This window comes from Dicentrarchus labrax, unplaced genomic scaffold (assembly GCF_905237075.1).
Source record: "Dicentrarchus labrax unplaced genomic scaffold, dlabrax2021, whole genome shotgun sequence".
NCBI classification, from domain to species: domain Eukaryota; kingdom Metazoa; phylum Chordata; class Actinopteri; family Moronidae; genus Dicentrarchus; species Dicentrarchus labrax.
In genome coordinates, this window is record NW_026136703.1 from 24123578 (window position 1) to 24137538 (window position 13961).

The window sequence follows — 13961 nt, forward strand, 5'->3', positions numbered from 1 at the left end:
AACATTTTAATGTCAGTAAACTCTTCTTTTTAGGAGAGGAGTGTCTTTCTTTAAAATGTTTACCTCCGGTCCTACCAGCCTGTTCACCACCTACTATAATCTCATTATGTGTCTAATTACAGTGATTGGAGCTTCAAATACAGGAGATGGTTACCAATATGACACATTTCATAGAGAAAGTTTTAATAACTAATAATCATAGACAATGGAAATATTTTGAAGGCTATATATTATAATATTTACAGTTGTTGATCTTCCAAAAAAGGAAGTTGATTTGACTTTAGTGTCTGTCAGTGTGGATACAAGTGAAATTAAATTAGTGTCAAACACTGACAAACAGCAAGTATTTGTCTAAACAGATCACACAGCAATAGCAGCGTGTTAGCTAACATAGATATTAAAGTGATAAAGTAACACAATGATGGCTTACACTGTAGAAGGGTCATTGGGTAATAATCCATCTCTGAATGTTGACCTGTAGCGCTCTATAGTCATACTGACTCCTGGCGAGTACGGGCTGTAACACAAACACACACACACACACACACACACACACACACACACACACACACACACACAGAGGTTTGAGTTAAGATGGGGGATCTGTGACTAAACTCTTCAAAGCTAAAGTGTTGAATATAGTTAAACTACTAGTTTAATTACATTCAACACTTTAGTTTTACACTGTGATTGTGTTTCCTTTATTGTCTGAACAAAGTGTTTCATTATAGATTTCTACTTTCACATTTAAACTGGCTGAACAGCATTTGTGGACACAAAGGTATTTGGCATCAGGAAGTTCCAGGAAGCTCGATTGTCAGCTGTGATAAATATTTAGCTATAATGCAGTTTTAAATGTTTTGAATTGTAATTTTTATTTGTCTTTGCTGCATGGTGACTTTTTCTTGTCGAATTTTTTCTCATTTAAACCACAGAAATAACTGTCAAAAGAAGATTATTGTGTTGAAGTTAAACAAAATAATTGAAATAACTAAACTTTCCAAGAAGAAACAATAAGAAGAAGACATTAATTTTCTGTTTTTAGACACAAAAAACTAAATTCTGACCCGTTGTTCTGTTTTTAAATTGTTCAAATTGAGTTAAATTATCAGATTACAGAAATGATACATGGAGCCTGATGATGAATTGAATTAAAGTATAGAAAACATGTAGTTACTTTACCTTTAGATGATGAAAAACACACTGCGTCACAGGTACAGGACACACAGAAGTGAAACCAGTTCACCTGTACTGAGACACCAGGTTGGTATCCAACAATAATAAGAACAGAGTTACACCCTGATTTAGTTCAACCCCCACAGCAACATACTGACAGGTTCAGAGCCGACAGAACAAACCAAACAGATTCTGAAAAACCATTTATTCTCTCTATCCAACAGGCAGCTGGACAACCTCTATATGCATTACAGAAATGAAGAACCAGGTTACAGCGAGGGGATGTAACATGTTTCAGATTGCGTGTTCATATCACGTCAGGGTCATTTCTTTCACCCTGACGACCGTGGCAGAGAGGAGGATGCTGTCCAGGCTTCAGTCCATCTTGGACAATGTCTCTCACCCTCTCTACGACACACTGGCCCAGCAGAGGAGCACCTTCAGCAGAAGACTCCTCTCACCCAGATGCACCACAGAGCGCCACAGGAAATCATTCCTGTCTGTGGTCATCAATCTCTATAACGCCTCCCTTAGAGAGTCAGACACCCCCCCTCTGTAATTCTGACTCAAAACGTAGACAATTATTCTTTTGCACTTTTGCACATTAATACTGTACATTTGATCTTGTATATATATATATAGTTATATATATATATATTTATATTTTTTGTGCTGAATGTTGTATATATATATGTTGTTTGTATAATATGTTGTTTGTATATCTGGAGTGTTGTAACGAAAATAATTTCCCCCTGGGATTATTAAAGTATTTCTGATTCTGATTCTGATTTGTCACTGCAACCCAGTACCCTAAAGTTATTTGAGGATTTTCAGTCAGGACTTAGAGTTCATCACAGCACAGAGACAGCCCTGGTTAAAGTTAATAATGACCTTTTGACTGCTTCCGACAATGGACTTGTCTCTGTACTTGTATTATTAGATCTTAGTTTGTACACGTTAACAATGAAACTTCCATAAATACTACAGTTAGTCATGGAGTTCCACAAGGTTCTGTACTTGGACCAATTCTATTCACTTTATATATGCTCCCTTAGGCAACATTATTAGGAATCACTCCATTAACTTTCATTGTTATGCAGATGATACCCAGCTATTTCTATCGATCAAGCCCAATGAAATTAATCATTATCTAAAATACAAACATGTATTAAGGACATAAAAACCTGGATGAGCTGCAATTTTCTGATGTTAAACTCAGAAAAAAACGAAATTCTGGTACTTGCCCAAGAAAACTCTGAGACTCACTGTCTAAAGATATAGCTACTCTAGATGGCATTACCTTGGCCTCTAGCACCACTGTCAGGAATCTTGGAGTTATCTTTGATCAGGATTTGTCATTTAATTCCCACATAAAGCAGACCTCTAGGACTGCCTTCTTTCATTTACGTAATATTAGAAAAAGTAGATACATTCTATCACAGACTAATGCAGAAAACTAATCCATGCATTTGTTACTTCACGGCTGGATTACTGCAATTCTTTTTTATCAGATTGCCCCAATAAGTCCATTAAAACGCACCAATTAATTCAAAACGCTGCAGCACGAGTACTGACAGGAACTAGGAAAAGAGATCACATCTCTCCTGTACTAGCTTCTCTGCATTCGCTCCCTGTAAAAAACAGAATAGAATTCAAAATCCTCCTCCTCACCTACAAAGCTCTTCATGGTCAGGCCCCTTCATATCTTAAAGAGCTCATAGTACCCTATTACCCCACTAAAACCACTTCGTTCTCTGAATGCTGGGCTACTTGTGGTTCCTATAGTCTCTAAAAGTAGAACAGGAGCCAGAGCCTTCAGTTACCAAGCTCCTCTCCTGTGGAACCAGCTTCCAGTTGTGGTTCTGGAGGCAGACACCATCTCCACATTTAAGAGTAGGCTTAAGACGGTCCTCTTTGATAAAGCTTATAGTTAGGGCTGGATCAGGTGAGTCCTGAACCATCCCTTAGTTATGCTGCTATAGGCCTAGACTATCGGGGGATTTCCCATGGTGCACTGAGCTCCTCTCTTCCTCTCTCTTTCTGCACTCATTCATGTCCCATTAATGCATGTTACTAACTTCACTTCTTGAGTTCTTGTGCTTTCTCGTCTCACAGGTTCTCATGGATCCTGGTCGGGCCTCCTGCCATGGTCCTGCTTGACTGCCATTGCTAATATCACTGATATTAGTGTTATTATTATTATTATAAGTATTATTATGGCTACGGTTACTGTTGTTGCTGTTGTCACTTCTCATTGTCCCCCATCGTTGCTGTTCATCATCATCAGTCACTACTATTAGTGTAGTTGTTTCTACCGTTGTTGCTGTGCACCTGTCTGTCTGTCTGTCTGTCTGTCTCTCTCTCTCTCTCTCTCTCTCTCTCTCTCTCTCTCTCTCTCTCTCTCTCTCATCCCAAATGGTTGAGACAGACGACGACCCACCTAGAGCTGAAGGGTCTGTCCTGGGTTTCTGCCTCTTAAAAGGCAGTTTTTCCTTGCCCCCGTCGCCAAGTGCTTGCTCATGGTGGTACTGTTGGGTCTCTGTAAATGTTATAAGGAGTTCGGTCTAGACCTTCTCTATTTGAAAAGTGTCCTGAGATAACTTCTGGTATGAATTGAATTGAATTAACTGACTGACTGTGAGAGTTCTCCAGTTCACTCCAAATGCTGCTTTCAATGCTGTCGGACATAGACAGCGGAACCGGGGGGGTCAGGGGGGCCACGGCCCGGGTAACTTTTGTACTCTGACAAACTATTTTGTATGAATAAAAGCCTAAGTTGTATCTGTGTTTTTACGAGCCAAACAATACTCACCACACACCTTCACTCACTCCCACCAACTGCTGCCGATAAAAAACTCCCACTGACTGCTGCATTTTGATTTGCAATTAGTGTGCATTGTTTATCAACTACTTCATGTGTGAGCATCGTCGCAAGCTAACGGCGGGCACAAGTCAATATCCGATTTTTTTACAAATAAACAGGCCTGTTGTGTGTGAATGTTAGAGTGGGATCAGAGGGGTTAATCTGAGTAAGCATGTGTGCGTGTTCATCATGCATGTACTGTAGATGTGACTGTGTGGTGTCAGAATAAAAAAAGTGCTCCACAATGTTATTTAATACATCAGTAATATTGTCTGTTTCAATGCATATGCCCCCCCACCTCCTCCGCATGACTTTAAATTATGCCCCCCCTTTGTTCAGATGCGTTCCGCGGTCCATGCTGTCGGATATATGGGAATTAAAGTGTCCTCCCAATCTCTCTAATCTCAGCATTATTCAGATCCTTTACTGAAGTAAAAGTATTGTATTTTTAACCTGGCTTTCGTTTAAAGTAATGTTTTACATGCTTGGTGTTTATTTTTTATATTAACTTTATTTATTCTTTTTTTTTTCAACTTATTGTTACATTGTATTTTTTATTTTATGTCTCTGTTGTTTCTATCTTTAGTACTTTGGGCTCTAAATTGATTTGCTTCTTCTTTCTGGATTATAGTTCTATATTATAGTCATGTTCATAGTCCCAAAATGTAGAAGAAAGCGGAAACTTTCCAGAAGCTGTCATTTGGATTAACTGTATAGCCACTTTGGGTTCAGAATATCTGAATGAAGAAAAGAAGAAAGTTCAGGCTCCAGGTTCCGGATGGAGGAGTTGGTTGAGTGTGGAGCAGGAGGAGTGGAGCAGTCTCAGTGTGTCTGCAGAGACTGTAGTGTAGACGGACACAGCGGCAGCACAGCCACCCACATACACTATTATATTCTCTGTCACATGATCACAGTGGAGCTGATCTCAGAGCAGTTCAGACTGCAGCACTGAGAGTCATCTTCACTGGTTGTGATTCCTCTGTCAGTCACTGCTGGATGAAGCTCTCCTCTCCACTCTACCTCCCAGTAACATGGCCCAGTCAGAGCTGATGCTGCTTCTTCAACCTCTCTGGATCATCAGGACACAGCTGATCCTCCAACACAACCTCCTTCCTCGCCACTCACAGTCTGACTGAGATCACTTCCATCTGATGAGAGAAGACAACAGCAGAGATAAATCAGTGTTTACAGAAACTCCCTCCATCAGCACATCCAGTATAAAGAGCAGCAGGGTCTGAACACATCATTACTGCAGAAACAGAGAGACATTCACTGCCCACTGGAATGATGCATTTACTGCTGTCAAGGTCCAAAGCTGAGGTCCTACATGTTCATACAAAGACTGAACAGCAACACATCAGCTGTGGGTACTGGACTCCAGCAGAGTTCCTGGTCTGTACAAAGACCACATGGTCACTAAATGTAATGATTGTTTGCAGGCTTCAGTCAGACTGATCTCAGAGCTGTGACAAAGACCAACTGATCACTGTGCGATCAGACTGGATGAAGGACCACTGTCTCTATACATCTTGTAATGCTGTCAGCTGGAATCCAGCTTTATTTCCTGAACACATGAACACAACAACAGCAGTCGTCTTCACATTAGTCCAATACTGCCGGAACCAGCATGGACTGACTCAGACTTTCTACTAACCTCAGAGTCTCCAGTCTACAGTGTGGACTCTCCAGAAAACCACCCAGAAGCTTCACTCCTGAATCCTGCAACTTGTTGTACCTCAGGTCCAGCTCTCTCAGATGGGAGGGGTTGGACTTCAGAGCTGAGACCAGATAATCACAGCTGATCTCTGACAAACTGCAGCCACTCAATCTGAATAAAGAATAAAAGATGTGAGTTTAGAAGACAATGTTCCTGCTTGAAATCATTCAATCATTCAGTTTATTAGTAATTGTTTTTCAATATACATCTGTTATCTGTTATTAAATGTACATGTTGTGTCATTTTTAATGGAAACAATAAAAAGAACAGTTAGTGACAATATGTCCAGTGTGAAGGTTCTTCCAGAAACCGCTTTGTGGGATTTGGGGTTCAATTTTGAACAATTTACTTTCATTTATGTTTGTTCCTGTCTGATCGAGAATAAAACACGTTTCTGTTTCATTCAAATGAGGGAAAGGTGAAAATTAAACCACTAAGAGGTTAAAAGAGAATGAACCACTGTTGAATTATTAATGTGATATTAAATATGTTTTAAGGATGAAGCTCAACAAGATGCTCACTGTGGATCCACATAAAATCTATGTGGTTGAATCCTCAGTGTGGAATAAAGTTTAAATTGTTTGAGAACTCGCAGTGTGTTGAATAAGAGATCACATTACATTTATATGTTTCGTCTGAATGAACTAATCTTTTGGGTGAACAAACAGTACTGAATCACAGCCAACGTGCAATGATTCACTGACTCAGATGGATGCTCACGTACTACACACAGTGAACGTGTCCTCAGCCCTGAGTGTTTCACTAAATACTCATTTCATTCTGCAGCACATTGTAGAATAAATCCTACATTTTTCTTACTAACACCAATCCAGTTTGAGTACAGACGAAATCTGGAGCCAAATCACTCAGACTGACAGACTTTAAAACAAGAGCTGTTGTGCTGAGACAAACCCAGAAAAACACATTTGGTAGATATACACAGAGCAAACACATAAACTGACCTCAGAGTCTCCAGTCTACAGTGTGGACTCTCCAACCCAGCACACAACAGCTCAACTCCTGAATCCTGCAGGTTGTTGTTACTCATGTCCAGCTCTCTCAGATGGGAGGGGTTGGACTTCAGAGCTGAGACCACAACTTCACAGTGAATGTCTGAGAGTCCACAGTAAGAAAGTCTGTGAAAGCAGAGCATATAACTTTTAAAATAAAATCTGATTGCATTTAGATCACAAAGTAAAGAAAGACACAAGCACACAGAAATCATTCAACATTCATATTTAACATAGCAAGTTGTAGCCCCTTCATGCTACACACACACAGGACATACAAATATTACATTTATATATTAGAATAAAATTAAATAAAACTACATACACCGTTATTTACATATATAACTGTAAACCCAGTAAAGTAATGGTAGTAATAGTTACGCGTAATAGTAAAGTAATAATTAGTGGTGGGACTCGATTAAAAAAAAATTTCTAATTAATTGGAGGCTTTGCAATTAATTAATCTAAATTAATCGCATATCAATATTTGACACTAGAAGCAACATTTTTCAATTCAAATGGATTTTGGTATGTGACTGAATCAATGAATAGACACATAAATGAGCTTAAACAACAACATCGTGTTTATTTTCATCACTGAGTGTTAACATGAAGTGCAATATGAATAAAGAATATTATGATTGCATTATTCACAAGGCACAAACTTAAATTCAAGTTAGCTATATTCAAGCTTTTTCAGGACTTTTTGTAAACTTTCTATGTCTTAAACACATTTGTTTTTGTTTATTAACATAAAAAACCTGCTCGAACTAGGAGCGTTGTCTGTACTAGCTGCAACATGTTTGGCATTGAAGTGGTAGCGGAGGCTGGAAGTGCTCCGGTGATAGGCAAATTCTTTCTTGCACAATTTGCACACAACTGTGCTTTTGTCCAGGTTTTCACCCAGTAGTTTTTTAAAACAAAAATTTCTGCCCACCGAACCCAGAAACGACTTCTCATCGGTTTCCATTTCTCGTGTTGTGTCCTGCAACGAGCAACGTTCCGCGCTGTTTGGAGTGCAAAAATAAATTGCGATTAAATGCGTTATTTTTGTCACGTTATTTTTTCTATAATTAATTAATCACAATTAACGCGATAAAGTCCCAGCCCTAGTAATAATATTTTTTATTTGGATCTGGGGAAATGTAAACAGCTACGGAAGCACATTACCTTCACAAAAGAAAAAAACATGCCATAATTATCAGTTACTATTTCGTAATTACAAAAAAAGATCTTATGATTATGAGATCAGGATATTTATGAAATAGTGGACTGGTCCCACATATTGGCCACTGCAGGTCACCTCTATAGGCAAGCCTTTTTATAGATCTCATTCTTGTTTGTTTTCTCATCTGTCGTCTCTCTTTTAATTTATCCTTTCCGTCTTATTTTATCTTCCCTATGTTTGTATTTATATGCTCCTAGGTACATATGATTGGGTATGGTTATGCATGTACATATTTATATATATATGTATTTATATATATAAAATAAAATATGCATAATAATCATTCCCCACATGCAGTAGGAAGCCATTAATGACATCATCAATTTAAAATGTGACAGCCTCCAAATCAAATAAAAAGAGCTGGAAAATTGACCTTAGTAACATCATATCTTTGTAGCTGCTCCCTATTTAAGATGGCTCCACATTGTCATGAACCATTTGTACTCAAACGTTTTAAAATGTAATATTGCAAGTTAGACAGTGTGCGGATATTTGAATCTAATCTAACTATTAAATATCTGTAGTGAAAAACTAAGAAAGTAATGAAACATGTATTTCAACAAAAGAAAATAAGAAAAAAACAGAAAATGTCTTTTAAACAACCCTTGTGGCCATGTGAGTACAGATCCACACGTTATACCGTACAAAGCAATGTAGACGCGCAATAAATTATGACAGAAACACATTGCACACACTGTATGTACTGTAAAAACTCTCGAGCCTTCAAGTTTGTCTGATTTGTATCGAAACTCCATCACCCAAAGAAAGACAGAAGATGATAGAAGATACTAGAAGATTGCATTTAGGACATTTGTAGTTTAACACATATCTGATGTATTCAATAAGCAGGTTTAATACTAGTTTAGAAAAAACTTTTATCGTGTGGAAGGTTTGTATTGTGAGTATGTAAAGTGTGTATACTGACTCTAATAGTGATGACTTCAGCATTGCTTTATAATGTTAATCACATCTGGACTTACACAGTCTTTCTGCAGTTCCTCACAGCTGGAATCAGTCTCCGTCGTCCCTCCTGTGTTGTGTTGTACATCTGCAGGTCCAACTCATCCATAACCTCCTCTGACATCTGCAGCATGTAGCTGAGAGCTGAGCAGTGGGACGCAGAGAGTCTCTTCTCTGATCTGTTCTCTGACTTTAGGAACTCTTGGATCTCCTGATGGACTGAGTGGTCGTTTATCTCCATCAGACAGTGGAAGATATTGATGCTTCTGTCAGGAGAGATATCATCACTGTTCATCTTCTTCAGGTTGTTGATGGCTTTCTGGATGTTTTCTGGACTGCTGTCTGTCTGACCCAGCAGGCCTCCTAAGAGTCTCTGGTTGGACTCCAGAGAGAGGCCATGAAGGAAACGAACAAACAGGTCCAGGTGGCCATTTTTACTCCTCAGGGATTTCGTCATTGCTGCCTTCAGGAAGACATCCAGATATGGATTAACAGGTTTTCCTCGAATGGCATCCAGAGATTGATCAACATCTTTTCCTTGCATGTCATCCAGAAAGCCATTAAAATATTTTCCAAGCGTGTAATCCAGATATGGTTTAACATATTCTTTTCCCAGGAAGTCCTCCAGTACCTCTGTGTTCCGGTTGGTGTGACAGTGGAACATGTAGACTGCAGCCAGAAACTCCTGAATGCTCAGATGAACAAAGCAGTAGACTGTTTTCTGGAAGATCACACTCTCTCTTTTGAAGATCTCTGTACAGACTCCTGAGTACACCGAGGCCTCTGTGATATCAAGACCACACTGCTCCAGGTCTTCTTGGTAGAACATGATGTTTCCTTTCTGCAGCTGTTCAAATGCCAGCCTCCCCAGCTTCAGAAGAACCTTCCTGTCAGCCTTCGTCATCTTCTGTGGACTCTTCTTATGTCTCTTATCATACTTCTGCTTCTTCCTCTTTGTCTGAACCAGCAGGAAGTGTGAGTACAGGTCAGTCAGGGTCTTGGGCAGCTCTCCTCTCCGGTCTGTAGTCAACATGTGGTCCAGAACTGTAGCAGTGATCCAGCAGAAGACTGGGATTAGACACATGATGTGGAGGCTCCTGGAGGTCTTGATGTGTGAGATGATTCTGTTGGACAGATCTTCATCACTGACTCTCCTCCTGAAGTACTCCTCCTTCTGGGCGTCAGTGAAGCCTCGTACTTCTGTTACCCTGTCAACACATTCAGGAGGGATCTGATTGGCTGCTGCAGGTCTGGAAGTTATCCAGACGAGAGCCAAGGGAAGCTGATTCCCCTTGATGAGGTTTGTCAACAGCACGTTGATTGAAGACTTCTGTGTGACGTCAGACACAACCTCATTGTTGTGGAAATCCAGTGAAAGTCTGCTTTCATCCAGGCCGTCAAAGATGAACAAAAGTTTACAGACAGCGAGCTGCTCTGCTGTGACCTTCTGTAATGTTGGATGGAAAACATGGAGCAGCCTGAGAAGACTGTACTGCTCATCTTTGATCAGGTTCAGCTCCCTGAACGAAAGCAGAACCAGCAGACTGACATCTTGGTTGTTCGAGCCCTCTGCCCAGTCCAGAGTGAACTTCTGCACTGAGAAGGTTTTTCCAACGCCAGCGACGCCGTTCGTCAGAACCACTCTGATGTGTCTCTGTTGGTCAGGTAAGGCTTTAAAGATCTCGTGGCACCTGATTGGAGCATCATGGAGGATCTTCTTCTTGGAAGCTGTCTCAAGCTGTCTCACCTCATGTTGGGTATTAACCTCTTCACTCTGTCCCTCTGTGATGTAGAGCTCAGTGTAGATCCTGTTGAGGAGGGTTCCACTTCCTGGTTCGTCAGTTCCTTCAGTCACATGTTTACATCTACTCCTCAGACTGATCTTATGTTCATCTAAAACCTCCTGAAGACCACCACCTGCTGAAAAAGATGAGAAATATTCTGAGACTAAACTGAGAACCAGAATCTGAATCAATAAAAATGTTTTTGAATTTTTTAGTCACCTTGTACAGTGCTGGTCTGACTGGCTGTCTGCAGTCCAGCTCTTGTTCTGGATCTTTTTCCACACTGGGGACAGGAGGAGTCTCCTGATGAAGCAGACTGGTCCCAGTATGAGGTGATGCGGAACCAGAGTTCAGAGACTGGATCCTTCAGGACGTCCTGGCACAAAACACATCTAAAAAGGAAAATAACTCAGAAATCAGTCATATTTCAATAAAAAAACAAACAGTTGGACTTTTACTTAATCATAATATCTGATATATTGTCTTCTTGATCAGACAACAATCTGCACCAAAAATGTCCCATCAGCTGCAGCCTGAAGACACACTGACTGCAGAGATCAAACTGTTATTTCCATTATGCTGTTGATAAAGATGTTTAACTGAGTCACAGTTTGCATCGTTATATTTTAGTGAACAAATAATTTTAATTTTTAAAAAGGCAAACAAACAAACAGGAGCACAAAACATAAACTTTTTAGCAGGTTATAACTCTTATACCACATTAACCTGATTATAAGACACCCGTTATTACACGATGTTCAGGAATTTATTTCTTCAATAGCAACCAAACACATTTTGCACACACATTTTGGAGTGACTTACTCCAACAGACACACTATGAATGGGCCTGAAGCAACTTGCTTACCAACAATAAATGATGTAGCGGTACAAAGCTAACGATGGCTTTCTAAAATTAATAATAACGTTATTCTTAATATGATTGTCAGTCTAGTGTTTGTCACTTACAGACGGAGTGCGAGCAACAGGATGACTGTAGTTTTGTTAACAGCCATTGGTGTCACTGTTAACAACAGTAAAATGTAACTTTAATGAAAGTTACATTTAGAACCTTTAATATGTAATTGTCTATTCCTCATGTTTAACACAACCCCACTTTTTAAACGTCATTAAAATTATAAAATGTTAATGATATAATTATATAAACTTTAAGTGGTAGTTGTCTTACTGTGTGTCTGAGGGTCCAGGTTCATTACTGAAGTCTGGAGGTTCACTTTTGGACCAGTCACTCTTCATAGATAGACTGCTGAATCCTGGACACTCTGCTCTGTCCTCGTCTTTCCCTTCTTTTTCCAATCTAGCTTCCATTTGTATGAGCTCCACATCCTTCAAATTGTTAAATATATCTTGATATCTCTCAATGATTTTTACGCAATATAATTTGAGTGTTCTTAATATCATACTACCAAGATGTCAAAAATAATGGATGGCAATTTCAAGAAGTGATTTTTGATCCCCCTGCCCCGACCAACTCCTGCTGAGAGTCCTTCTGCTGCTTCCATTGTATGTACCAGGCCCAAAACTACAAGGCTGGTTTGAACTCTGACCACAACAATTTGGATTCCAGTGGGTCTACTGAAGAGCTGGAGAGATTTACTGAGGTGAGCTTTCTAAAAGCTAGCAGGAACATGTCTCAGAAAGATATCAACTTTGGGAACAACTGTGAAAGATCCTGTTTCCAAACCCTCTCCAAGCAAAACAGCTTGTCCCGACTGGAGCATCACTTTCTCTCATGTGCACAGAAGGGGGAGAAGTTTCTAGTGATAGGCGATTGTGACTCAATTTGAACATCGTAAAGAAAGATAATTAGTTAAAAGTAAGGACAGGGGATACATCCTTGGGAATGAATGGTCATTTTCCTCCTGAATTTAAGTGCTTATGAAGGAGCACCGGAAACTACATGCAGGTACCTCACTGCAGCTGCACATAAACAACCAGTTGTATAGGGACTCAAAAGTTACTCTGTGGTTATATGTGGTTAATGAGAATCACAGTGTTCAAGATGGAAGCAGAAAACGCTGTGTAGCCATTGTCAGTCTAAAAGGATGTTTTTGCATTTTAATTATTATTATTATTATATTATTTGTAATATTCATTGAAGTGTAATAATTGTGTAATAAAATAATAATAATACATTTTACAGTGCCCCTCAAAACCAGAGTTTCAAGGTGCAAAGATAGCATATGAAAACAAAGTTAACTAGAAAATAAAATTGAAATTTCAACAATTGAAAGTAGAGTTAAATAACAATTAAAAAAAACATTCAATAATAATAAAATATCATACAAAAGCGGGTGTGTACAAGTGTATTTATAAACGTAGGCGCTGACTCAGCTGACTGGACACTGAGGGCGAGATTGATCCACAGTTTTGGAGCTATAACAGAGAAAGTATGATCACCCTTTGTTTTCAGGGAGAGTTTAAAGGTCCTGAGATGTGAAGTGGAGCCAGGCCATGTAGGTAAAAGTACTGAACAGAATCTTAATCTGCTGTGTTGTTAGGGCAGTAAACAGAAACTCTGCACACAGCTACATGTGTACAGTCTAATTCGAGTGACCAACTGTTCCCAAGTCACACACACACACACACACACACACACACACACACACACACAGTAAAAAGAATCCATCCTGCTCAGTTTTCTTTAAATCTGTGCTTGTTTTCTTGGGTTAGGTTAAGTTTAATGTGTATTATTCAGCCAATGCCGCTGTATCCACAGATGAACAGATGAATCTTTGACCGTAAAACAATAATAATGTTGTATTAACACTCACCCTGCCTCTTGCTTTCTTGTTCTCCGTCTGCTCTGACGACAATGCAGACTGAACTCCTCCTCTTACCAGAAACACAGTGTGTATCTTTATTGTAAACACCGTGTTTCCTCGTTTCTCAAGTTGTCAGACTGTTTTGAAAAACTCCACAATAAAGTATAAAATAGCATAAAATTAGTAGTAAAGTAGAAATACTGTGTTTTAATGTGTGTATTTAACATTAAACCTCACTGTCTATTTAAAAGGAGCGACAGAAGAAGTGCCATCTCTTCAGTGGGGGGTTTCCGTTTCTGTTCAACTACACATTTATCGTGTAAAGATGATTTTACATCCCCAAAACAACCCGAAACAAAACAAAAAACACAATTTCACCTCATGTTTCTAAAATCCCCCCCCTACATTAATCCCTACCGCTTAAATCCAACAACACGTTG

At 39.4% G+C, this 13961-nt stretch overlaps 1 protein-coding gene across 3 annotated transcripts; it reads right to left on the reverse strand.

Annotated features, from left to right (window-relative positions):
• Positions 1-1366: 1366 nt before the first annotated feature.
• LOC127356146 (protein NLRC3-like) lies at positions 1367-13639 on the reverse strand. 3 transcript variants are annotated; one of them, XM_051387692.1, is made up of 7 exons: positions 13531-13639; positions 11925-12082; positions 10958-11130; positions 8975-10874; positions 6719-6892; positions 5694-5867; positions 1367-5187 (listed from the first exon to the last, which is right to left on the reverse strand). In XM_051387692.1, the coding sequence occupies exons 2-7, from the start codon at positions 12062-12064 to the stop codon at positions 5178-5180; spliced, it is 2571 nt and encodes an 856-aa protein (XP_051243652.1). In that variant the 5' UTR covers positions 12065-12082; positions 13531-13639; the 3' UTR covers positions 1367-5177. The 3 variants fall into 3 exon arrangements, with proteins under 3 accessions (XP_051243652.1, XP_051243633.1, XP_051243642.1); XM_051387673.1 differs by lacking the exon at positions 13531-13639 and having other exon boundaries at positions 8975-10871; positions 11925-12118; XM_051387682.1 differs by lacking the exons at positions 5694-5867; positions 13531-13639 and having other exon boundaries at positions 11925-12119.
• Between the last annotated feature and the right edge of the window lie 322 nt (positions 13640-13961).

Excerpts from the sequence above, each read along its gene's own strand:
- LOC127356146 (XM_051387692.1), bottom strand. The coding sequence starts at position 12,064 with ATGGAAGCTAGATTGGAAAAAGAAGGGAAAGACGAGGACAGAGCAGAG. Across the intron at positions 11,131-11,924 it reads CCTGGACCCTCAGACACACA|ATGTGTTTTGTGCCAGGACG; the intron begins GTAAGACAACTA and ends TTTCCTTTTTAG. Across the intron at positions 6,893-8,974 it reads AGGAACTGCAGAAAGACTGT|ACTTTCTTACTGTGGACTCT; the intron begins GTAAGTCCAGAT and ends CTGCTTTCACAG.